At 51.9% G+C, this 25338-nt stretch overlaps 3 protein-coding genes across 6 annotated transcripts in view; all 3 read left to right on the top strand.

Moving 5' to 3' along the window:
• The first annotated feature begins 850 nt into the window (after positions 1-850).
• On the top strand, positions 851-1839 carry MIF (macrophage migration inhibitory factor). Its single transcript, XM_051973399.1, has 3 exons — positions 851-1043; positions 1209-1381; positions 1677-1839. The coding sequence occupies exons 1-3, from the start codon at positions 936-938 to the stop codon at positions 1741-1743; spliced, it is 348 nt and encodes a 115-aa protein (XP_051829359.1). The 5' UTR covers positions 851-935; the 3' UTR covers positions 1744-1839.
• A 5223-nt stretch (positions 1840-7062) lies between these two features.
• On the top strand, positions 7063-10081 carry DDT (D-dopachrome tautomerase). The gene is made up of 3 exons (XM_051973398.1): positions 7063-7566; positions 8019-8194; positions 9903-10081. The coding sequence occupies exons 1-3, from the start codon at positions 7459-7461 to the stop codon at positions 9973-9975; spliced, it is 357 nt and encodes a 118-aa protein (XP_051829358.1). The 5' UTR covers positions 7063-7458; the 3' UTR covers positions 9976-10081.
• Positions 10082-12469: 2388 nt separating this feature from the next.
• CABIN1 (calcineurin binding protein 1) overlaps positions 12470-25338 on the top strand; it is a 63400-nt gene continuing 50531 nt past the window's right edge. For 3 of the 4 annotated variants that reach the window (XM_051973383.1, XM_051973385.1, XM_051973384.1), the window contains exons 1-5: positions 12470-12572; positions 14982-15043; positions 15567-15659; positions 15756-15869; positions 25071-25205. In XM_051973383.1, coding sequence (XP_051829343.1) covers positions 15041-15043; positions 15567-15659; positions 15756-15869; positions 25071-25205 — 345 coding nt within the window. In that variant the 5' untranslated portion in view covers positions 12470-12572; positions 14982-15040. The remainder of the gene's footprint in view (positions 12573-14981; positions 15044-15566; positions 15660-15755; positions 15870-25070; positions 25206-25338) is intronic. The other variant, XM_051973386.1, reaches the window with a different exon arrangement.

The following is a 25338-nucleotide window of genomic DNA, read 5'->3' as shown; positions in this document are numbered from 1 at the left end:
ACCATCGCGGGACAACGGCAGCCGTTTGTCTGGGTGGGCCGAGCGGTCACTCGGGCCTGCCAAGCCAGGGGTGAACCAGCCTTTTGTGAACTTGGCCTTTGAGGGCGGAGGGCCCGTGCACCCAATTATCGCCATCAGCAGGATCGCAGTAGGTTGTTACACCAGTGAGACCGCTTTCTGTCCAGCCCCTGGAGGCTCCGGCAGATGGAGAACTGTGGCAGGGGAAGGAGACAGCTTCTCCGGAGGGGGGCGCCCTTCCCGACCCCTAGCAGGGCCCCCAGCTTCTCCCGAGGGGGGCGCCCTTCCCGACCCCTAGCAGGGCCCCCAGCTTCTCCTGAGGGGGGCGCCCTTCCCGACCCCTAGCAGGGCCCCCAGCTTCTCCGGGGCCCCCTCCTCTAACTCCTAGCAGTAGCCCCCAAGGGGTGACCCAGAATGTGGAGAGCTCGGGCAGAGCTCTGGGGAGCAGGACTTCTGAGGGGGGCACCTCCCCCCTCCCTCCCCCCCCCCCCCGGAAGAGCCGCCCCTAAGGGCCAATCTCCTGTGAATCACGCAGGCTCAGGCAAAATGGAGCCGGAGCTCTTCCCCAAGCTCTGGCAACGTAGTCTCGAGGGCTGACTCTTTGACCCCCCAGGCCATTTCAGCAGCCTCCACCTCCACCAACAGCCGCCAGCCCGTCCGGCTCCGCCTCCGGGGCGGGGCTTTGCAGCGGAGGCGGGGCTTCCCGGGCGGCGGACTGCGAGCGGACCTGCACGCACACGGGGAGCTGGGAGGGCGGCCAGTTCCGGAGTCCGGGCGAGGCCCCGCCTCCGGCCCGCCCCTGACAGTCACATGGTCCCCGCGCCCCTCCCCCTCCGTGCGCTGTCCATCGCGGTGCTCGGCGTGTGAGGACGTGCAGACTTTTCCCGGTCCGGCCCAGCCCCCGTCCCGCCGCCGAGATGCCCATGTTCGTGGTGCAGACCAACGTGCCCCGCTCCGCGGTGCCCGACTCCCTGCTGGGCGAGCTCACGGCGCAGCTGGCCAAGGCCACGGGCAAGCCCGCCCAGGTAATGGGGGTCCGGGGGGAAGGGGGGGGCAGGGCCGCTGGCGCGGGCCAGGAGCGAAGTCCGGGGCGGGGATGGGGGGGCTCGGGAGGGTGGGGGGCCGGGGCCCCGCGCGGAAGATGGCGGCGGCGGGCCCCAGACCCCCAGCGCGGTCCTCCCTCCCCCCAGTACATCGCTGTGCACATCTCGGCGGATCAGCTGATGGCCTTCGGGGGCTCCTCGGACCCGTGCGCCCTCTGCAGCCTGCACAGCATCGGCAAGATCGGCGGGCCCCAGAACAAGGCGTACAGCAAGCAGCTCTGCGAGCTGCTCACCAAGCACCTCAAAATCCCCGGGGACAGGTGAGGGGGGGCGCCGCTGGGCTTGGGGTGCGAGCCGAGGGCCCCGCCCCCTGCGCACGCGCCGCCGGGCTTGCTGACCCCTGACGCTCCGGGCGCTCTCCTGCTTAAACTTTAAGCCGGCCCCGGGCCCCGGGGGTGGGAAAGGCTGGGGCCCGAGCCGGGAGCGCTGTGTGGGTGGGGGCGGGGAGGACCCAGGGCCTTGGGACCTCGAGGTAGGAGACCCACGGTGCGGGGGGAAGGGCGTGGGACACTAGGAGCCCCGCAGCCGGCCTGACCTCCCTTTTCTTCCCCCCAGGATCTATATCAATTACTACGACATGAACGCAGCCAATGTGGGCTGGAACGGCTCCACCTTTGCCTGAGCCCCCGCTCCCCAGTCCGAGCATGTGCCCCCTGGCCGCCCCCGTGCCCCTCTAACTGGTGTTACTGCTGACAAAGAATAAAGATCATTCAGTGTCCTCTGTGAGCGGCCTCCCTGCCCACCCTCGAGCGCCGGGGCCCCGCTGAGTCCGGGGGGGAGAGGGAGGGAGCTGGAGGGGGTCTGGCCGCCCCCCTGGCAAGCCTGGCCCCAAATCGGGCCCCACTGACCTTCCTAAAGAATTGGGGTGCGGGTTAGTTTTGGCACCCTTGAGCAGCCCTTTCCTTCACGTGACCCCCTCCAAAAAGCGGGGTGTCCAGAGCCCAAAAGCCCTTGGGCGGGAGAGGGGACCGACCACCCTCCTCCCCATCTTCTGACTAGTTATTTGCAAGTCTAGGGGAGGGGCTTCCAAACCTGGGCCACCGCCCCGGCCCCCCGGCTTTCCCCTTAGCGCCCCGAAAGCTGGGGATGCCGGCTGCTGAGGGGGTCCATTTGCCAAGGGTTCCTGGCCGCGGGAGGGCTTGCACCGGGCCCTTGGGCCGCAGGCGACGCGCGCGCCTCGGGTCCGAGGGCTGCCTCCAGCACAGCCGCCGCCGCGCTCGGGCTCGCGGTCTCCCGGGGAGGGGGGAGGGCTTGGCCCGGGCTGAGAAGGCGGCTGAGTCACGGCTCCCGAGGAAGGAAGGATGCTCAGCGGGAGGACGGGGGCTGCCACGTGCGTGGGGGTGGCCGAGCCTCTGCAGCCCCTCCCCGTCGGAGGCTGAGCTTGCGCCTCCGGGACGGGCGGAGCCAGAGGTCTCCTCGGGTCCGGGAGGAGCCCCTTCCCTTCTGCAGCTGCCGCCCATTGGAGGCCAGGGGGAAGGGAGCGCCATGGGAGGCACCACTTCCAAAAGGCAAGCATTTATTCTGCACCTGCTGTGTACGGAGCCTAAGTGGGAGGGCGGCGCTGGGGACGGGCCCGGAAGGCTGGTCCGGAACAGTGAGGATGCTGCGCCCCTTTCGTGCCGCTAGGGGGCGTCCCTAGCCGGGCCGGGAGGCGGGAGAGCCAAGTTCCAATATTGCCCCAGACTTGCCAGCTGCTGCACGTGGCCCCTTCATGGAGCCCGGCCCTCGGCCCCTCGCCCCCTCCCCCCTTCGTCCCCTCCCCGAGCCCGGCCCTCGCCCCCTCCCCCCCCCCAGCCCCTCGTCCCCTCCCCGAGCCCGGCCCTTGCCCCTCCCCCCCAGCCCCGCCCTCTCCTTTCTTTTTCTTGATTTGTTTCTTGTGGCACCCGGTGAATTCCTGTTTCTTTACAAGTGCTGGGGGAGGGGCCCCTGCCTCACTGGGCCCGTCCCCGGCTCCCCTGGGGCCCAGCGCAAGGCCTACCCCCGAACCTCGTGGCTCTCCCGGGGCCTGCCTTTCCCTGTGGGGCAGGCAGGGTGCTGAGAGCCAGGAGCCCTGAGCCCGCCTGCCCCGCCCCCTCTGAGAGCCCGGAGCCAGGACCCGAGGCCAAAGCAGAGCCACAGTCCGGGGAGGGGGCAGAGGCAGCCGCCTTTGCGGGAGGGAGCCGGGATTTGCTGTTTCCCCCCTTCCTGCCTGAGTTGGAGGGGCCCCAGGGCCAACAACGGAAAAACAACCGATTCCCCCATTGGCCTTGGGGTCCTTCAGAGCCACTGGGATAGTCTCAGGCCGCAGTAAGCGGGGAGGGGCCCAGTGCTGGATGTAGCACTGGGGGAAGAGGGACCGCAAGAAAGCCAAGGGGAGCTGGGAGAGCGCGGCTGCCCGGAAAGGGCTCGGGGCCGGGGAAGAAGGGGCTGGGGGTGGGTGGGAAGGGGCTCAGGGAGGAAGGGGCTCGGGGCCTGGGGGGGAAGGGGCCTGCTGGTGGGCCCAAGGAGCCAGGATGGAGGCTCCTGGCCAGGCCTTCCCGCCCTGAGCCTGGGGGCCCCAAGGCAGCAATTTTCCATGGCTTTCACCTCGGCGGGTGCCCTCTGGGCCTGAGGAGAAGCCTTGTAGGTTGTGCCCCAGCACTGTCTGACTGGGGGCTCGGGGCCAAAGCCGGAGGGAGTTAGGAAGATCTTCCCAGTGTTCCAGAGGAGCCACCAGCCAGGGGGTGGTCGGTTATTCAGTGCCAACCGTGTGCCAGGCCCGGTGCCAAGTGCTGAGGAGGTGAAGGCGAGGGCAGAGAGCAGGGAGGAGGCCGCCGGAGCAGAGGGCGCCACGGGCCCGTGGCCTGGCACCTCGGGGGCAGGGGCACTCTGTCAGATTTCGCCTCCCATAATTCCTAGTTGCACCACCTTGGCAAGCCACGTGACTTCTGTCGACCTGGGTAGACCGAGGATCCCACATATAGATTAAATAGAGGCGTCCATAAAAGTCTCTGTCCTGGCTTGCCGTGAGGCCCCAGTAAGATGATCACTGAAAAGTAGGAGAGCTTGGGGCCATAGCTGCCTGCTCTACGCTGCTCTTCCCCCGGGCGGGGCCTGCCTGCTGGGCCACGAGGCTCACTGAGCTAGAAGCAGGCTCGAATCCAGGCTTTGATGCTCTCCTCCGTCCCCCACCCCAGGGACGCTTCCCCCCTCCTGGGATGGGAAGAGTCCAGTCTCCGCCAGGTGAAGGGTCCAGCAGTCATGAAGCAGGTGTATTGTTTGTCCTTGTTTAACTCCTTCAGGTGGGATAGAGTGGTTTGCCCTTTCCATCTCCTATTCATTTACAGATAAGGAAACTGAGGCAAACAGGGTGAAGCGACTTGGCCAGGGCTACTGATTCCAAGCTCAGTGCTCTACTGCACGACCTAGCGCCCCAAATATTAAGTGCCTACTCTGTGCCAGGCTAACTGTGACCAGATTTTTCTTTTTTCTTTCTTTTTATTATTATACCTTTTTATTGACAAGATATATGCATGGAAAATTTTACAGCATAGACAATTGCCAAACCTTTTGTTCCAATTTTTCCCCTCCCCCAGATGCCGGGTAGACCAGTACGTTAAGCATGTTAAAGTATATGTGAAATGCAATATATGTGTATGTGTCCATAGTTACTTTGCTGCACAAGAAGAAACGGACTTTGAAATAAGGTAAAAATAACCTGGGAAGGAAATCAAAAATGCAGGCGGAGAAAAACAGAGGGATTGGGAATTCTATGTAGAGGTTCCTCGTCATCTCCCAGAGTCTTTCCCTGGGTGGAGCTGGTTCAGTTCATTCCTGCTCCATTGGGACTGATTTGGTTCATCTCATTGTTGAAGAGGGCCACGTCCATCAGAATTGCTCATCATATATTGTTGTTGTTGAAGTATATAATGATCTCCTCGTCCTGCTCGTTTCACTCAGCATCAGTTCCTGTAAGTCTCTCCAGGCCTTTCTGAAATCCTCCTGCTGGTCGTTTCTTACAGAACAATAATATTCCATAACATTCATATATCACAATTTAGCCAGCCATTCTCCCATTGATGGGCATCCTTTCATTTTCCAGCTTCTGGCCACTACTAACAGGGCTGCCACAAACATTCTGGCACATCCAGGTCCCTTTCCTTTCTTTAGTATCTCTTTGGGGTATAAGCCCAGTAGAAACACTGCTGGATCAAAGGGGATGCACAGTTTGATAACTTTTTGAGCCTAGTTCCAAATCGCTCTCCAGAATGGCTGGATGTGTTCACAATTCCACCAACAATGCATCAGTGTCCCTGTTTTCCCACATCCCCTCCAACATTCCCCATTATCTTTCCCTGTCACTCTAGCCAATCTGACAGGTGTGCAGTAGTATCTCAGAGTTGTCTTAATTTGCATTTCTCTGATTACTAATGACTTGGAGCATCTTTTCATATGGCTAGAAATAGTTTCAGTTTCTTCGTCTGAGAATTGTCTGTTCATATCCTTTGACCATTTATCAATTGGAGAATGGCTTGATTTCTTATAGAGTCAGTTCTCTCTATATTTTGGAAATGAGGCCTTTATCAGAACCTTTAACTGTAAAAATGTTTTCCTAATTTGTTGCTTCCCTTCTAATCTTGTCTGCATTAGTTTTGTTTGTACAAAAACTTTTCAATTTGATATAATCAAAATTTCCTATTTTGTGCTCAATAATGGTCTCTAGTTCTTCTTGGGTCACAAATTTCTTTCTCTTCCACAGGTCTGAGAGGTAAACTGTCCTGTGTTCCTCTATTTATATTCTCGTTCTTTATGCCTAAATCATGGACCCATTTTGACCTTACCTTGGTGTACGGTGTCAAGTGTGGGTGTGACCAGATTGTTCCATCCCAAAGCCAACCCATCTTCAGGGTCTCAGTGCAGAAGAGATTCCTGGGGATGCCCCCAGATATTTTTCCACATGTGCTGATGTCTAGTCACACCTCTCTCAGGCAAAGTTTGTTTCACCAATTGGTGTGAATGGGAAGGAATCAGCATTTATGTAGTGCCTACTGTGTTCTCTGCTAAGCATGTCACAAATATTTGCTCAAGTAGCCCTCACCACAGCTTTGGGACTATTACGATCCCCATTTTTCAGTTGAGGAAACTGAGGCAAACAGGGAAGTGGCTTGTTTAGCTGGAAAGAGGCTGAACTTGCACTCTGGGCCCCAGAGCTCTTTGCGCTGGGTCCCTAATTGCTTCTGGTGGTTACCGGGCCTTGCTACAAAGGGGGCTTTTGTGTGCGACCTCCCTCCCTGCCCCTGCTTCTATCAGGAATTACAGCCAGGCTCTGGCCCTTTGCCATGTTCGTGGGTGACACTCATCCGCACAGCTGGCAAGGTGGGCAAAGAGGGGGCGGGTGGTGGCGGCCACTGGCGGGTGCGGAGAGGACATGAGCCGTTGGGGAGGGCATCCTGCTCCCTCAGCATTCCCCAGAGCTGCCCCACCCCCCCTTCCTTTTCAAGTTTTTTTTTTTTTTTTTTTTTTTGCTGATTTGGGATTAAGTGACTTGGACAGGGTCACATACCTAGGAAGTGGTAAGTGCCTGAGGTCAGATTTGAACTCTGGCCCTCCTGACTTCAGGGCTGGGGCTCTATCGCCGCCCCTTCAATTTCTTTTTAATTGCTGACCCTCAGACTAGACGGAGAGCGCCCTGAGTTCAGCACTTAACTGCAACTCCAGCATTCAGTAGGTGTTTAATAAAAGTCTTACTGATTGATCGAATGGGGGAGGGGAGGTGCTATATCTGGAGGCAGTGCCTGCAGAGCTCAGTCTGGAGGGAGCCCCCTCTGGGGCCAGGGCTGTGCCCGGGGCAGGGCGTTGGGAAAAAGGCTCGGAGGAGACACGATGACCTGTGGACAGCAACAAGGGGTCGATGTCCCCAGGGGACCGGGGGAGCCAGAGCCGGAGAGACGCACGGGCCGACGCAGGGAGGGAAGGGGTCAGTCCCTCGGACCCAGCGGCTTTCCCGGGCCCCGACCCTCGGAAGTCAGGGAGAGCTCACCGAGCCGGGCCACTGGCACCAGGGGTACCGGGGCCCAGAAGGTCAGAGCGCGGCCCCCTGGCGATCAGCTGCCGCAGGCCACCTTTGACCCCATTCCCCCTCTGAACCCTCATCGGCTATGGCGTGAGGGGAGGGTAGAACGGGAGAGGGCGGGGGCGTGGCCGCTGCGTCCAATCGGAGACTCCCGAGTCTCCGACCGGCCAATCCGAGCCTCGGTCCGCCCCGCGGCCCGACTCCCGGCTCCAGAGCTCCGCAGTTGCACGAGTTCCGGACTCGCGGCCCGCTGCGCTCCACCTTCTGCCCCCGGGACCCTCTCCGAGTGAGCCCGCCCCCGCCGCCATGCCCTTCGTGGAGCTGGACACCAGCCTGCCCGCCGCCCGCCTGCCCAGTGGCCTGAGCCAGCGCCTGTGCGCCGCGGTCGCCGCCGTGCTGGGCAAGCCCCAGGACGTGAGTGTGCCGGGGCCCCGACCCCTGACCCCGAGAGCCCGGACCCCGACCCCGACCCCGACCCCGAGAGCGTGACCCCAGCCCCTAGGGCCGGGACTGCCATACTGGCCCCCAGCTTCCATGACCTGTTCCCGTGGCCTCGGCCTCCCTGCAGCTTCTGTTAGCCTGGGCCTCCTTTTCCTAGGCCCGGGCTCCTCTGCTGCTCCTCCCCAAGTTCAGCCTTGCTCTCCACACATCCCTCCCTGAAGGCCGGGGGCCTGTCCCGGCTCCTATTTCTGCCCAGGCCGCTCCGTTAAACGCCCCTCCCCTGGTGCCCCCTGCCCTGGTGCCCCCTGCCCTGGTGCCCCCTGCCCTGGTGCCCCCTGCCCTGGTGCCCCCTGCCCTGGTGCCCCTGCCCTGGTGCCCCTGCCCTGGCCTTGGTGGCCACCGTCCTCCTTCCCTCTTCTCTGCAGAGAGTGAATGTGACTGTGAGACCAGACCTCCACATGATCCTGAGTGGCTCAGGAGACCCGTGTGCCCAGCTTATCGTCTCCTCCATTGGAGTAGTCGGCACGGCGGAGGAGAACCGGGACCACAGCGCCAAGTTCTTTGAGTTCCTCACCAAGGAGCTGAGCCTGAGTGAGGACCGGTAGGTTCCATCCATCGAGGGGGAGCCTCAGATGCTTGGGTTGGGGTCCCAGGATTCTGACTTTCCTGTGTGATCTTGGAGAGTCACTGATTGCCTTTGGACCTCAGTTTACTTACCTGTGAAATGAGGCCATTGGACTAATTGGCATCTGAGGCTCTGCCCAGCTCTGTGTGCTTGGAATCTAACGAGCCTTCCTGCTTTTGCCTTCTGAGGTACCGTGCAAGCAGGGTCCGGGCCGGTGCCACATCTTAGCCTGTGCTTAGGGCTAGAGAGTCTCTCGAACCTCGACTCTGGCCTCTTTTCCAACCTTACTTCGTTCCCCTCACCCACTCCTGTGTTTCTTCTCTGGCCCTTCTCCCTCCGGCCTATCCAGGTGCTGCATGCACGGGGGCCAACCTGGCCCTTCTCCCTCCGGCCTACCCAAGTGCTGCATGCATGGGGCCAACCTGGCCCTTCTCCCTCCGGCCTACCCGGCTGCTGCATGCACGGGGGCCAACCTGGCCGGGGGGCAGAGCCTATCCTGGCCCTTCTCCCTCTTTCCTACCCGGCTGCTGCATGCACAGGCTCCAAAGGGCAGCTCCCAGGCCCCTCCCTGAGGTCGGCTTGTGACCTTTCCTCTGCTCGCCGTGCCTGTGCAGAGCCGGGAAGTAAGAAGGCTTCTGCCTCCGCCCAGGGTCCCAGGTCTGAGCCAGCTCGGGGCCTCCTCACACAGATTGGTGCCAAAACATAAATCTTCCCCATTGGGAAAGACGGGGAGAGCAATGATAGCACGTGAGGACGTATGAGCGCTTTAGAAATGCTGTCTCACTTGGGTCTCAGAATAGTCTTTGGAGGTGGGTGCTATTATTACTATCTCTGTTTACAAATGAGGAAACTGAGGCAGAGGTTTAGTGGCTTGCCCAGGATGATCCCCAGGAACTGTTTGATGTAGGGTTTGAACTCAGGACTTCCTGACTCCTGGCTCGGTGTTCTGTGTACGGTGGTGTCCCTTTCCTGGTGGGGGTGATGGTGATAAGTCACATGACCCAGTCTGGGGTCCCTGGCAGGGGTGTTTGGGGCTAAGGGGGACGAGGGAACAGGATTGAAGTCCAGGCCCCTTTCTGTTTCTGTAGATTCCTCCGCTTGGCTGTATGGGAATGGAGCCGAGTGAGAGGCTTGAGTCAGGAGGCCGAGCTGGGAGCCGAGAGCCCTGGGTTCTTATCCTGCGTGGGTTTGACTCTCTCTGGCCGTGACAAATGCCGAATGTCTGGGCCTCACTCCCCCCTGTGTAGAATGAAGGGGCAAAGCTGCTAGAATGCTCGGTGCACTCAGTGCAGGGCCCAGTGAGGAGCTCCTGGGCACCCTTCTCACCCTGTCAGGGTAGCCACCCCACAGACCCAGGAGGAGGGAGGAACTTGGACAGTGGTCAGGGGCTAACCTGGCCAGCGGGCAGAGCCTGCTTCCCTGGATGCTAAAAGCACAGGCTCCAAAGAGCAGCTTGGGCAGCCTTGGCAGCCGGGCAGAGAGCTCTGGGATAACAGGACGCAGGATCATGACCAGCTTGTCTTCTTCCTTTCTGCGGGATTGACATTCGCAGGGCCATGACCAGCTTGTCTTCTTCCTTTCTGCGGGATTGACATTCGCAGGGCCATGACCAGCTTGTCTTCTTCCTTTCTGCGGGATTGACATTCGCAGGGCCATGACCAGCTTGTCTTCTTCCTTTCTGCAGGATTAACATTCGGTTCTACCCCTTGGAGCCTTGGCAAATCGGCAAGAAGGGCACAGTGATGACGTTTCTGTGAGGACCCCGGAGACGGTGCTGCCGGAGCAGCAGGCCTCTGCCCGCACCTGCACCAAGCATTCTCCTTAGGGACAGTAGAATAAAGTGGAGCTCTGTGTTTGCTTGAACACTGACTGGTTTTTTCACGCCCAGCGGCTGAGGAGGAGGATGGGTGCTGGCAGGTGCCAGTGCAGATGGTGGCAGCTGACACGGGCTCCATCAGGGGTCCCGCTGCACCCTAATCTCGAGGCCTGTCAGAAAAAAGGAGCTGGAGATCCTGCTACCCCTCATCTTGTGCTGGGCTCCTCGGGGCATCGTGGGCCTTTCTGGGGGCCCCGGCTTGAGGGTGCTGACCAGCCAAAGCTTGTCCAGTGGAGGGTAGCCAGGATGGGGAAGGGCCTGGGTAGCTCTCCATTGGCGAAAAACTGCCGGTAACGCTGAGGATTTACATCACACGTTAAGGTCTCTAAGGTGCCGCCCACTGTCCTTACCTTCTCTCATTTGGTCCTCACGGCACCCTGGGAAGTAGGGGCTCTCTCTGTTTTACAGACAAGGAAGCTAAAGCAGACATGGGGAAAGTGACTTGGCCTGAGTCACACAGCTAGTGTCTGGTGGGGTTGGAGCCCAGCTCTTTCCGACTCCACCCGTGCCATCTTGCTGCCTCCAGCTGAGAAGCCTCAGGGCAGCACGAGGGGCGTCTGTGGCCGGGACTTGAGGGTTGTCATGCGAACAAGGGGATCCCTGTGCTCCTTTTGGCCCCAGAGGAGGGCTCCGGGGGAAGTGTTCTTAAAAGAGGGAGACAGGGAGCCTCAGAAAATCCTCCTCCGTCCAGTGTGGGCCAAACGGGCCGAGTCGGCCAGTGAACACTCGGAGGCCCCGGCATTCGGAACGTTGCCTGCACTTTGCTCCGGGTTCCGTTAGCTCCTGCCAAGAGGAGCCTGAATGGGAAGGATGGGTCCCCTTACCTTAGGGCCGGGGCGTGCCCCATTAGCCACAGTCATGTTGGGGGGTTTCTTGGCAAACATAAGGGTAGTCTGCCATTTCCTTCTCCAGCTTGACAGATTAGGAAACTGAGGCAGACATACCCAGGGTTACTGGGTCTTTTTGACTCTGGGCCCAGTGCCCTACCTACCGCCTAAGAAGCGGCCTAATTTATGAGACAATTTTATGAGGTCTCTCCGAACCCGGCTTTCAAAGGAAAGAGGGCTGTGTCTCCTTGGGCAGAGGCGCTCCTCCAGGGAGGCCAGGCAGGTTCTGGAGCCTCCGAAATCCGCTTTTTTTTTTTTTTTTACAAGGTAATTAAGTTTATTGTCGTAATTAGAGAAGAAAAGTAGGGATGAAGAATAAGCAGCTGCGGGTGACGCACAGCAAAGGCAGCCTCCCCACGCCTCCCAACAAGCGGCCGGAGGGAAACGGCATCTGACAAACGGCCGCCGGCGTGGGGGCCCAGGTGAGGAGAGAGTCGAGGAGTGGGCAGAAATCGGGGCGAGGCTTTGCACGGCGGGGCGGGGCGGCCGCGGGACGAGGTGGCCACTTGGAGGGCATCAGACTGAGAGCCACTTGGGGGGCACCTGCTGCCCCCAACCCTGAAGTTCATCCCGGGCCGCTGATGGTCAAGAAACGCAAAGGCTCCCGGGCTCGGAAGGCTGGAGGGGCCCAGCAGCCCGCGGAACCGAGTTCGAATTCCGCTTCAGACACTGCCTGCCCGTTTCCTCTTCTGTCACTTGGCAGGGTCAGGTGTGTGCAGCCCATCCTTACAGATGGCTGGGGCCTCTGGCTGCTAGGGAGGGCCTCCTCTTCCCTTCTCCTTCTCTGGGAGGGGTCCTGGGGGCCCAGAAGCTCAGTCTCACTCCCCAAGGGCAGCTCAGTGCTTAGCGGGCAGGGCCTCTGTCCCTGTGGCCCAGGCCTAACCTGAGCCTCCCTGGGGCAGCCAGGACTGGGGTCAGTCTGCTGGTCCCTGCCAGGAGCCCCACGGCCCTCCAGGGCTTTAGGTACACAGGAGGCGCCTACTCCATGCTGGCTCCCGCAGAGAGAGGGAGCCTGAGCGCCCTCTTGCGGGGCTCGGCCCCTCCTTCGCTATCGGGCTGAGGGCCTGTTCCGGGCCGGCCCCGCCCCGTGAGATTATTTTCTGTCGTGGCCCCGCCTGCTTTCCCTCCACTTCCCTCCCCCGCCAAGCTCCTCCCTCCCTAGGCTAGCGCGACCTCTACGTCAGACCAGGGGCCTCGCCGCGGGCGGGTGGGGGAGGGCTCATTTTGTCTCCGCAGTGAGTCACTTCCGCCGCGCCCCGCTCTGGGAACCCACTTCCTGTGGTGCCCTAGGGGCGGTCCCTCTTCTCCCCGGCTCCTTCCGTCCCGCTCTTTGTGGAGAGGCCCGCCCTCCGACCTGGCTCGGCCACCCCCGGAAAGCAAAGACTGAGTAGCCCCCCTTCCCGGCTGGGGCCTCGGTGACGTCGCCAGAATATCCGCCTTTTCCTCTCCGATTGGCCGAAGCCGCCCGGAGCGGCAGCCAATCGGCGTGCGTGTTGTTGGCCGGCTCCCGCGCCGGCTTTTGCTCTCTTCTGCGCCTGCGCCAGGTAGCACCGAGCCGGGGAGAGACCATAACAGTTGTCAGGAAACCCAGGTGGGTGAGCGGGGCTGCGTGCGGTTAGTTGGGGTTACGGGGTGTCGGGGCCTGCGTCCTCTCCTCCATTCCGCCTCAGTTTCCTCCCGTGTCACAAAAGGATTCTGGGCTCTCTGGCCCTTCCCGTGCCTCAGTTTCCCCCATGTCAGAAGAGGATTCTGGGTCCTTTGGTCCTTCCCGTGCCTCAGTTTCCCCCATGTCAGAAGAGGATTCTAGGCTCTCTGGTCCTTCCCGTGCCTCAGTTTCCCCCCGTGTCAGAAGAGGATTCTGGGTCCTTTGGTCCTTCCCGTGCCTCAGTTTCCCCCCATGTCAGAAGAGGATCCTGGGTCCTTTGGTCCTTCCCGTGCCTCAGTTTCCCCCATGTCAGAAGAGGATCCTGGGTCCTTTGGTCCTTCCCGTGCCTCAGTTTCCCCCCATGTCAGAAGAGGATCCTGGGTCCTTTGGTCCTTCCCGTGCCTCAGTTTCCCCCCATGTCAGAAGAGAATCCTGGGTCCTTTGGTCCTTCCCGTGCCTCAGTTTCCCCCATGTCAGAAGAGGATCCTGGGTCCTTTGGTCCTTCCTGTGCCTCAGTTCCCCCTGAGTTAGTCTCCTAGACAGAAGACCCTGCAGTAGCATCTCAACCCTGGAGGACATTTGGGTCCACAGAAGGGAGAAGACAGAGGCCACAGGGAATGGGGTGGGGGAGGCTCAGGGCTAAGCCGCTCGTGGTGGGCGCCCCGTTTTCAGTGGGGTCATGAGGTAGGGGACCGGCCCGAGGCTGAGGCGTGGCGGCCGGAGAGCCCACCTGGCGGGGCCCCCAGCTGGGTGAATGCCATTCACTTCTGATTGTCAGCGCTCGCTCCGTGCCCCCCTGCCCCCGCGCCCACCTTCCCGGACAGCCTCACGCTGGGCACTTCTCGAGGGCAGGCCGGGAGTGGGTGCGCGGCGGCTCCGGTCAGGGGGCCCTGGCCTCCTTGGCATCTCGGGGCTTGAGACCTCCCGAAGCCTCCTCACCCCTGGGCCGTCCAGCACGGCCACTGCCTCCTGCCTCTGCTTATTGTGTGCACGTGTGTGTGCTTATGTGTGTTACATGTATCGGGTATTTTGTGTGTGTGCACATCTGCTTATTGTGTGCACGTGTGTATTTTTATGTCCATGTGTGTTGTGTGGTATATGTATATCTGTGTTTGTTGTGTGCTTGTGTGTATATTATTGTGTGTTTGTTGTATGTATGTGTGTGATTGTTGTACATATGTGTGTGTTGTATGCATATCTGCTTATTGTGTGTGTGCGCTTGTGTGTGTACATCTGCTTATTGTGTGCACGTGTGTGTGCTTATGTGTGTTATGTGTATTAGGTATTTTGTGTGTGTACACATCTGCTTATTGTGTGCACGTCTGTTGTGTGTATGTGCTTATGTGTATATTATTGTGTATTGTGTATTTTTGTGTGCATGTGTGTATATTATGTGCATTGTGTGTTATATGTATATCTGTGTTTGTTGTGTGCTTTTGTGTATATTATTTGTATTTGTTGTATGTATGTGTGTGTTGTACGTATGTGTGTTTGTTGTATGCATATCTGCTTATTGTGTGCACATGTGTTTATTGTGTGTGTGCTTATGTGTATATTATTGTGTATTGTGTATTTTTGTGTGCATGTGTATGTTATATGTATTGTGTGTTTTTGTGTGTTATATGTATATCTCTGTTGTGTGCTTTTGTGCATGTTATTGTGTGTTTGTTGCACATGTGTATGTGTTTGTTGTATGCATATCTGCTTATTGTGTGCACATGTGTTTATTGTGTGTGTGCTTATGTGTATATTATTGTGTATTGTGTATTTTTGTGTGCATGTGTATGTTATATGTATTGTGTTTTTGTGTGTTATATGTATATCTGTTGTGTGCTTTTGTGCATGTTATCGTGTGTTTGTTGCACATGTGTATGTGTTTGTTGTATGCATATCTGCTTATTGTGTGCACGTGTGTTTTGTGTATATGCATGGATTTGTTGTGTGTCATGTGTGTTTATTGTATGTTTTGTGCGTGTGTGTTTATTTGTTGTGTGCGTGCATGCATTTTGGGTTTTTGTTTATCGTATGTGTGTTTTGTCTGTGATTGTGTGTGTGTGAGTTGGAGGGCCCCCTCACTGCCCCACAGGTGTTACAGTTAAGATCTCCCATTTTTCCAGGAGGAAACTGAGGCAGCCTGGGGCAGAGGGCTGGGGGTGAGGCCGGCCGGGCCGAGGGACGGGTCGGTCTCGGGTCTGTGTCCCGGGAAGGACCGTATGGGGGGGCTCGGGGCAGGGTGCCGGGGCTGGGGGGCTTCCTCCCGGGGCCTGGCAGTGAGCCGGGGAGCGGGATTTGGCGTGCCGCCCGGGGGATGGGCAGGGCCCGCGACCCCCGCTCAGGCCCCTCCTTTGTTCTCAGAAGTGACCTCGGCCGGGACGGGGGATGGTCCAAAGGGGCAGCGCCGCCCCCCTGCAGAGATGGTGAGTGGGAGAGGGGAGCCAGGGGGCGGTCTGGGTCCCACTTGTCTCCCCGGGAGACCTTTCCTGGGGGAGAGCTCTTGAGGCCTGTGGGGAGCGCTCAGGCCTGGGACTGGGGGGAGTGAAGGTGAACTTGTCCAGCCTGGGAGGGTCTGAGATGGGCTTGAACTTGGCGCCCCCTGATCCAGGCCCCGGCCCAGAGGGAGATGGGAGGTGGGGGGCCTTGGACGGGCTTTGGGACCAGAGCCGGTGCTCACTGTAGCGGGGTTCCTGGCAGCCCTGGTGGGAGGAGCTTGGGGGCACAGAGTCCTTACAGAAGCCTGGGTGGTTCGTGGGTGATGAGAACCCCACGCTCTCCCCGAGATGCCCAGGCGAGGTGGGCACTCGGTGCTCGCCGTCGGCAGGGGCTTCGGAGAGAGGAGGCGTGGATCTGGGGCCCGTGCTCTCCTCGAGGTGGCTTTTGTCCAGGGCCCCGGGACTCCCCCACCTGGTGTCCCACAGGCTTCCGTCTGTGCCCTGGCTCTAGATCCGCATCGCAGCCTTGAACGCCAGCTCCACTGTGGAGGATGACCATGAGGGCACCTTCAAGAGCCACAAGACCCAGACCAAGGAGGCGCAGGTGAGTAAGCGGGTCCGGGTGCGCCCCCCCCCCCCAACCCCCAGGGTCCGAGTGGCCCGCGTGTGGATCACATCCTTTCCTCGTGTGCCCTGCCAGGAAGCGGAAGCTTTCTCCCTGTACCACAAGGCCTTGGACCTGCAGAAGCATGACCGGTGTGAGGAGTCCGAGAGGGCCTACCAGGAGCTGCTGGAGACTCGCCTGCTGCGCGAGGTGAGACCCTGGCCCGGGGGGCGGGGTGGGCGCGCCATCCCGGTTGTCGTCTGGTCTTTCCTCAGAGCGCCCGCCATTTCTTAGGGCGCAGCGGGGTCCCTCCCCGTCCAGGCTCCCCAGCTCTGGCCATCCCCTCATTTCCAGTCCTCTGCTGCCCCCAAAGGAGCTGTTGCCCATACAGGCCTCTCTGGTCTCTTCAGTCCAGGCCGGGGCGACTATCGATTGCCCTTCTGAGTGGCCGGCTGCGTTCACAGCTCCACCAACAATGCATCAGCGTCCCGGTTCCCTTTCTGTCCCGTTGGCTGGTCTGACAGCAGGGGGAGTCTCAGCGTCGATTTCCTTTTTGCCCCTCCGCTTTTAGTGAATTTGGGCGTTTTGCCACGTGGCCGAGGGCGGCTCGGGTGTCTTCCTTCGAAAACGGCCTCTCCACAAACCTGGACGTGGGTTCCGGAGTGGCCGCCGCCGCCCCTTGTGCTCCCCAGAAGTGTTATCTTGGTCAGAGCAACGTGCTGCAGAGACCCCCCCCCCCCTCCCCCCCCCCCCCCCTTTTAATTTTCGTTGCATTGCTTTTGTTGGTGCAAATTTCACTCTCCGTAAAGAAAACGAGTCCTTTTAGGATAGAGAGCTTTATTTCTTCATCTGAAAACGGCCGGTTCCTATCCCATGTATCAGTTGGAGAATGACCTGTATTCTTATATAAATTGATTGGATTCTCTATTTTAGAACGGAGAACAGTAAAAGTTGCTTCCCGCTTTCTTCTGTGGTTATTTTGAATGGAATTTCTCTTTCGATCTCTCGCATTTGGGCTTTGTTGATGATATATAGAGATACTCATGATGTATGGCTTTAAATTAAATCCTGCAACTTTTTTGAAGTGGCTGATTATTTCAAGTACTAGTTTGATTGATTCTCTGGGTTTCTCTAAGTATACGGTCATATCTGTGAAAAGTGATAACTTTGTTTTCTTGTTGCATATTCTGATTTCTTCGTTTTGTTTTTCTCATTGCTAAATCGAATATTTCTAATACAGTATTAAATAGTATCCTTGTTTCACCCCTGATCTTATTGCGAAGGCTTCTAGCTTATTCCCATCATGCTTGCTGATTGTTTTAGAAAGATACTTCTTATTTTAAGGAAAACTCCATATATTTCCTGTGCTCTCAAGTATCTTTCATAGGAATGGGTGCTGTATTTTATCAAAAGCTTTTTCTGTCTCCATTAAGATGTTCATTTGATTTCTGTTAACTTTGTTATCGATATGGTCAATTATGTTAATAGTTTTCCTAATATTGAGCCATCTCTGCGTTACTGATATAAATCCCACCTGGTTATAGTTTATTATTCTTTTAACAAATTCTGTAATCTCTTTGCTAATATTTTACTTAAAGTTTTTGCATCATTATTAATTAGGGAAATTTATCTAAATTTTCTTTCTTTGATTTGGTACTTCCTGGTTTAGGTATCAGCACCATATTTGTGATATAAAAAGAATTTGGTAGGACTCCTTCTTCTCCCATTTTCCTGAAGAGTTTATATAGTATTAGGATGAATTGTTCTTTAAATGTCGGCTGCTTTCACAGCTCCACCAACAATTCACTTGTAGAATTCACTTGTAAATCTAGCCCTGGAGATTTTTTCCTTAGGCAGTTCATTGATGGGTCATTCAGTTTTCCCCCCTAAAATGCTGTTGTTTAAGTATTTTATTTCCTCTTCTAATCTGGGCAACTTATATTTTTATAAACGTTCATTTCACTTAGATTGTCAGGTTTGTTGACATACAGTCGGATAAAAGAAAGCTCCTGATCGTTGCTTTAATTTCTTCTTCATTGATGGTGAATTTGCCCTTTTCTGAAGCTACTAATTTGATTTTCTCTTTTTAAAAAAATCAATCATAAGTTTATTTTTTTTCATAAAACTTTAGTTTTATTTATTGGTTCAACAGTTTTCTTAATCTCTCTTTTGATTTTCAAACTTTCTAACTTAGTATTTAATTAAGGATTTTTAATTTGCTCTTTTTCCAGTTTTTTAGTTTCATGTCAGTTCATTGATGTGCTCTTTATCTATTTTGTTCATGTAAGAATTTACATATATACAATTTCTTTTTTGGATGCATTCTATAAATTTTAGTATGTTATCTCATTATCGTCATCCTCTCTGATGTAATTATTGCTTTTATGATTTGTTGTTTGTATAATTATAAATCTTTAAGATTAGATTATTTACTTTCCAATTGATTTTTAATGTCTTTCCATAGCCCTTTACACATAATTTTTATAGTATCACCATCTGAAAAGGATGTATTTAATATTTTGCCTTTTTGCATGTAAGGGGGGGGTTATGTTCTAACATGTGGTCAGTTTTTGCATTCGTGGTATATACCGGTGAGAAAAAGGTATATCCCTTTCTATATCCATTCAGTTTTCTCCAGAGATCTATCATATCTAACTTTTCTAAATAATTTTGAGATCTGCTACTAGTACAGTTTTGCTATTTCTTCCTGTAACTCGTTACTCTAAGAATTTAGATATTATACCACTTGTGCATATGTGTTTAATATTGATATCATTTCATTGTCTATGGTACCTTTTAGCAAGATGTAGTTTCCTTCCTTATCTCTTTCAATTAGATCAATTTTGGCTTTTGTTTTAGTTGAGATCACGATCCGCTATCCCTGCTTTTTTAACTTCAGCTGAAGCATAATTTGTTCTACTTCAACCTTTTATCTTCACTCCATGTTTCTCTGCTTTACATATGTTTCTTGTAAAGGATTCTGGTTTTTTACTTTTGTACAAGGATTTCTTGTGGGATTCTGGTTTTTAATCCATTTTGCTATCTGCTTCCATTTTATGGAAGAGTTCATCCTGTTCACATTCAGTTATGATTACTCATTTTGTATTTTCCTTCATCCTCTTTTCCCCCGTATATACTTTTTTTTCTCTTTTTCCATCTTGTCCCTCTTCGCTAGTGTTTTGTTTCTGACCAACCTTTCCCTTTGCTTCTCATTTTCTTTTCCTACATCCCACAGGGTAAGATCTACTTTTGGTTCCATCTGAATGAGTATCTTGTTTCCTCTTTGAGCCAAATCTGATGAGAATGAGGTTCAAACAGTACTTACCTCCTCTCTATAGGTTTTGTGCACCTCTTCATGTCATGTCATATATCCTATTCTATCTCCCCTTTTCCTCATCTAGTACAGTTCTTTTTTTAACCCTTTAATTTTTTTTAATATCATCACATCAAAGTTATCTTATGCCCACAACCTCTGTCTCTGTACACTTTTTTTTTGTTGTTGTTGTTGTTGTTGTGGAGTATTTTTTATTTGTTAGAGTTGAGCCATACTTATAGAGTAATACATAACAAAGATCTATCTGAAACAGATACACTATATTTTACTTGGCTATTTGCCTATTAGTTGAACATATAAAAAAATCAAATACAAAAAAATTATACTGAGTTCTACCTACAAGTATCACCATCTTTATTCTTTTTTTTTTTTAATTTAAATTTTATTTTATTTAATAATAACTTTGTATTGACAGAATCCATGCCAGGGTAATTTTTTACAACATTATCCCTTGCACTCGCTTATGTTTCGATTTTTTCCCCTCCCTCCCTCCACCCACCCCCAAGATGGCAAGCAGTCCTATATATGTTAAATATGTTGCAGTATATCCTAGATACAATATATGTTTGCAGAACCGAGCAGTTCTTCTGTTGCACAGGGAGAATTGGATTCAGAAGGTAAAAAATAACTCGGGAAGAAAATCAAAAATGCAAATAGTTCACTGTCTCTGTACACTTCTAACTGTACTAATAGAGATACAGTTCTCAAGAGTTACAAGTATCCTCTTTCTGTGTAGGGATTTAAACAATTTAACTTGATGGAATAACATTTTTTTTTCTGTTTGCCATTTTATGTTTCTCTTGAATCTTATATTTGAAGATTGAATTTTCCGTTCAGGTCTGGTCTTTTTTTTTCAGGAAAGTTTGAAAATCCCTTATTTCGTTAAATGTCCACATTTTTCCCTGAACGATTATATTCACTTTTACTGGATAATTGATTCTCACATTATAATCCAAACTCCTTTTCCTTTTGTAGCATCCTATTCCAAGACTTCTTATCAAAATGTAGAGTATACAATCTGTTAAGTCCTATGTAATCCTGGTTATGGCTCCTTGATATTTGAATTGTTTCTTTCTAATAATTCTGGAATTTGGCTACAATATTCTTTGGAGTTTTCATTTTGTAATCTCTTTCAGAAGATGATAGATGGATTATTTGAATAATGATTTTACCCTCTGATTATCTAGGGGTTAGGGTAATTTTTCTTGGTAATTTCTTGAAAGATGCTTATCCAGGCTGTTTGGTTGTTGTTTTTTTTTTTTTTTTGGATCATGGTAGTCCATTTCAGGTAGTCCAATAATTCCTAAATTGTCTCTCCTGGTTCTATTTTCCTGGTAGATTGTTTTTCCAACAAGGTAATTTGCAGTTTCTTCTATTATTATTATTATCATTATTCTGTTTTCTTCTATTCTTTTGATTTTTATTTGATTGATTCTTGATGTCTCATGGAATCATTAGCTTCCACTTGCTGAATTGTTAAAGAATTATTTTCTTTGGTTAGTTTTTCTACCTCCTTGTCCATTTGGTTCATTTTTCTTGTTAAGGAATTTTTTTCATTTGACCAAATTGGGTTTTCTCAGGAATTGTTTTCCTCACTCAATTTCTGTTCTTCTTTTTCCAAGCTGTTGACTTTCTTGCATATCTGTCATTTCTTTTCCCAATTTTTCTTCTACATCTCTTACTTGATTTTGAAAGTTCTTTTTGAGCTCTTCCAAGAAGCCTTTTGGTGGTTAGACCAGTACATATCCTCCTTTGAACTTTTGTGTGTAGGCATTTTGTCGTCATCTGAGTTGGTGTTTTGATCTTCTGTCACAATAGTAGCTTTCTGTGGTTAAGGTTCTTTTTTGTATCTTGCTCATTTTATTTCTTACTTATCTGTTTTGTGGCTTTTAAAGCCAAGTTTCTGGAGTCCCAAGGTCTTGTGCTAGGGGCTGAGGTCCTGGTCACTGCCTTTGATGGTTGAGGTCTAAGGGGCTTGGCGACTTGCTCACTGCCCTTTATTGCTTGGTTCCAGGGCTGGCAGTTTGCATTCAGCCTGGCCCTGGAGCCTCCACTGCTGGCCTGTGAAACCAGGACTGAGGGGCCTTGGATGCTGATCCGTACTGGTTTTAAGACTTTCTCTCTGACTTGCTCGGACACCATCTGTGCTGGGCTAAGTGAGACATAGCGCATGTTGATTTAATGGATGGCGTTTCCCATCCAAAGTTTGTTGGGATTACTTTGGGTCACTGAACCGCTGAGAAGAACCAAGTCTATCATTGTTGATCCAGTCTTGCTGTTGCTGTGTATGTTTTCCCTTGTATCTGCTTGTTTCACTCAGCATCAGTTCATGTAAATATTTCCAGGCCTTTTAAAAATCATCTTGCTCATCATTTTTTATAGAACAATAATATTCCATTATTTTTACATGCCATAACTTATTCAGTTATTTTCCCTAGCTTTGTAATTCTTTGATAATTTAATTGGGGCACTGAGTTAGTAAATTAATGTAGGTAGGATAGTAATTTTTTTATTGCATTGGCTCAGACCACCCATGAACAATTTATATTTCTCCTGTTTAGATCTATTTTTATTTGCGTGAAGAATGGTTTATTATTTTGTTCCTGTAGTTCCTTAATTTGTTTTTGGCAGCTAGACTCCCAAATATTTTATATTGTCGGCAGTTATTTTAAGTGAAATTTCTCTATCACTCCCTGCTGAACTTTCTTAATAACATATGAAATGTGGGTTTATTTTGTATCTGCATATTGTCCGAAAAGAGATTAGCTTTATTTCCTCATTGCCTACTTTTAAATTTCCTCAATGTCCTTTTCTTGTCTTATTGATGATGTTAGCACTTCAAATACAATATTCAATAATAATGCTGATAATGTACATCTTTGTTTCACTCATGATTTTACTGGGAAGTCTTTTAGTTTATTGCCATTGCAGATGTTTGCTGATGGTTTTAGATAGATATTTCTTATGAGTTTAAAAAAAGTTTTGTTGATTCCTTTGTTTTCTAGTGTTTTTAATAAGAATGGGTATTATATTTTGTCAAAAGTTTTTCTGCCTCTATTGATTCAGTCATACAATTTTTGTTGTCCCTGTTATTGGCTTAGTCTGTCAGGTTGATCGTTTTCCTCATTTTGAACCTTCCCTGCATCACTGGATTAAATTCCGTCTGGAATTTGATTATATGCTTCTCGTGGTATATTAACACAGGCTCTTTGCGAATATTTTATTTGAAACTTTTATGTCGATATTCATTAAGGAAATTGCTCTACAGTTTTCCTTCCTGTTTTTGCTCTTTTTGGTTTATATATTGAAACCATATTTGTGTCATAGATGGAATTTGGCAGGGCTCTTTCACCTGTTTTTTTCAAATAGTTTATATAGTATTGGAATGAATTATTCTTTAAGTGTTTGGTAGAATTTTCTTGTGACTTTTGTCTGATCTTTGGGGAGTTTTTCTTAGGGAACTCTGAGGATTTGTTCATTTCCTAAGTTAATCAGTTAATCTGGATTAATTAATTTATATTTTAAAAAATATTCATCCTTTTCATTTGGATTACCAATTTTACTGGCATATAATTGGGCAAAATAGCTCTAGTATTGGCTTTAATTCATCATCATTGATGGTATTTTTATTCTTTTCATTTTTTGATACTGGTAATTTGATTTCTTTTTTACTTTATAAAAGTCAGATTAGCCAATGGTTTATCTTTTGCTGCTTTTTTCATCAAACAAACTTCAAGATTTATTAATTAGTTCATTGACTTTTTGACTGAATTTTATTACTCTCTCCATTAAATTTTAGGATTTTTATTTTAATGTTTAACTGAAGATTTCAAATTCGTGGTTTTCTGTTCCTTATTAGTTGCATGTCCAATTTGTTGATCTACTTTCCCTCTTTTATTGATATAAGTGTTTATTAGAGATATGTATTTACCCCACGTACTGCTTTGGTGCTCCCCATAAATTTTGGTATGTTGTCTCATTGATGTCATTATCTTGAATTAAATTATTTCTTGTTGCTCCGATTTCTTCTTTGATCTAGTCATTCTTTAGGATTGGATCATTTAGTTTGCAGTTATTTTTTGAGGTATACTTCAAAGGCTCTTTATCAGAATGTCATTTTTATTACATTTTGGTCTGAAAAGGGTATATTTAACATTTCTGCTTTTTTGTATTTGCTTTTGAGTTTTTGATGCTCTCACGCATCATCAGTTTTGGTGACGGTGTCATGCATAGCTAAGAAGTATGTGTATGTCTTCCTATTTCTATTAAATGTTCTGCAGAGTTTTATCATCTAACTTTTCTGAAATTCTGTGCAACTTCTTGACTTTTTTCTTACGTGTTTTGTGGTTGTTGTGGTTCCCTAGATGCATTTCTGTACCCAATTGTGGGTGATTATATATTCTTCTTTCCTTTTACCCTTTTAGATGAGAGTTAGGTTCAAGGGTCAGCCAGTCTCCCTCCCTATTTTTGCCTCCACTGTATAAATTCTTCCTTGCATGTGTCTCTCTCTTTTTTAATGGTACTTTATTTTTCCAAATAAATGCAAAGATAGTTTTCAACCTTCACAAAATCTTGTGTTCCAAAATTTCTCCCTCTCCTTCTCCTTCCCCTCTCCCTAAGACAGCAGCAATCTGAGTCAGGTTAAACTTGTCCAGTTCTTCTAAAGATATTTTCATATTTATCATGCTGAGCAAAAAAAAAAAAAAAAAAAATCAGATTAAAAGGGGGAAAAAAACCAAGCAAACAAACAACAACAAAAGATGAAAATACGAAGCTTTGGCCCACATTCAGTCTTCATAGTTCTCTCTCTGGATGTAGATGGCTTTCTCCACTGCAAGTCTATTGGAATTGCCTTGAAGCACCTCATTGTTGAAAAGAGCCAAGTTCATCCCAGTTGATCATTGTGTAGTCTTGTTGTTGCCAGGTACAGTGATCTCTTGCTTCTACTCACTTCCCTCAGCATCAGTTCATTTAAGTCTCTCCAGACCTCTCTGAAATCATCCTTATGGCCGTTTCTTTTTTTTGGTTTTTTTTTCTGAGGCAGTTGGGGTTAAGTGACTTTCCCAGGGTCACACAGCCAGTAAGTGTTAAGTGTCTGAGGCCAGATTTGAGCTCAGGCCCTCCCAACTTCAGGGCTGGTGCTCTATCCACTGCACCAGCCAGCCGCCTCCTGGTCGTTTCTTACAGAACAATAATATTCCATAGCATTCCCATCCCGTCACGCATTCAGCCATTCCCCAGCTGGTTTCTTGCCACCACGGAGAGGGCTGCCGCGGATGTCCTTGCACACGTGGGTCCCTTTCCCTTTTCATGATCTCCGGATCAATGAGCACACCCGGTTTGATGGCCCTTGGTGCAGAGTTCCAAATGTGCGTGCTGCTTTTTTGGGAGATGATTTTCCCGCTCCTCCTCCTCCTCCTCCTTTTTCTCTCCCTGAGTACGTGGCTTTTCTCCATCCTTCTGGTACGTGGGGGTTGGACGGCCCTTGTCCTCCTTCCTGGATCTTTGGGGGCCCTGCAGCTCTGTGAGTTTGGGCCGTGAACCTCCCGCCTGACCCCCTGCCTGTTCTCGTCCCCTCGACCCCCCAGCCGGACCAGCCCTCGGGGAGGGGTTGCTTCTGACCTCGGCCGCGTTGGCTCGTTCTCGTGGCCGTTGTCCGCTCCTCCTGCTGATGCTCTGTGTCTCCCTCCCCTGTGTCCAGGCCCAGCTTCCCCGGGGGACCCCTCACCCCTGCGCCCTGCCCCAGGATGGCTTGCCAGACTCCCCCCACCTTGTCCTTATGAAATTAATTGTTTGAGCTCAAGGGGAGGCTGAGCATTGATCTGTGAGCGACTTGGGTTCAGTGATGAGCCGGACAGACACGGGTGGGGGGGAGGGGCACGGAGACAGATGGATGGGGGGATGGGGAGGGGGAGACAGGGAGCATGAGAGTGAACGGCCGGGGGTCTCTGAAGCCCCGAACCACAGTCGCGCAGCCTGCCCTTTCCCCGGGTGACCTCCCAGCATGGGGGGTGGGGGGGCACCCTCTGGTCTCCCTTCCGGTACGTTGACTCTCGGGGGTCTTTCCTCGACTTGAGGCGGTTCTGTCCGGGGATGAGCGAGAGGGCCTGAAGCACCCCGGGCCCATGCTGAAGTACTCCACCTACAAGAACCTGGCTCAGCTGGCGGCCCAGCGGGATGACCTGGAGACGGCCATGGAGTTCTACCTGGAGGTACCCGTGGGCCCCCTCGCTCTGGCAGCTGCCTTGCCCCCCCCCCCCCCCCCCCCCCCCAGCGCCTGTCCTGTGGGCGACATTTCCTCCCAGAGTCCCATCCTCCTCGTCCTTGTCCGCTGTCCGTGGTTGT

This window comes from Antechinus flavipes, chromosome 1 (genome assembly GCF_016432865.1).
Source record: "Antechinus flavipes isolate AdamAnt ecotype Samford, QLD, Australia chromosome 1, AdamAnt_v2, whole genome shotgun sequence".
NCBI classification, from domain to species: domain Eukaryota; kingdom Metazoa; phylum Chordata; class Mammalia; order Dasyuromorphia; family Dasyuridae; genus Antechinus; species Antechinus flavipes.
This window is presented reverse-complemented; position numbering and strand designations above follow the sequence as displayed.

Bases quoted from the DNA above. Each gene is read 5' to 3' on its own strand.
- MIF (XM_051973399.1), top strand. From the start codon at position 936: ATGCCCATGTTCGTGGTGCAGACCAACGTGCCCCGCTCCGCGGTGCCC. The intron at 1,044-1,208 runs GTAATGGGGGTC...CCCTCCCCCCAG, and splicing joins CCACGGGCAAGCCCGCCCAG to TACATCGCTGTGCACATCTC. The intron at 1,382-1,676 runs GTGAGGGGGGGC...TCTTCCCCCCAG, and splicing joins CTCAAAATCCCCGGGGACAG to GATCTATATCAATTACTACG.
- DDT (XM_051973398.1), top strand. From the start codon at position 7,459: ATGCCCTTCGTGGAGCTGGACACCAGCCTGCCCGCCGCCCGCCTGCCC. The intron at 7,567-8,018 runs GTGAGTGTGCCG...TCTTCTCTGCAG, and splicing joins TGCTGGGCAAGCCCCAGGAC to AGAGTGAATGTGACTGTGAG. The intron at 8,195-9,902 runs GTAGGTTCCATC...TCCTTTCTGCAG, and splicing joins CTGAGCCTGAGTGAGGACCG to GATTAACATTCGGTTCTACC.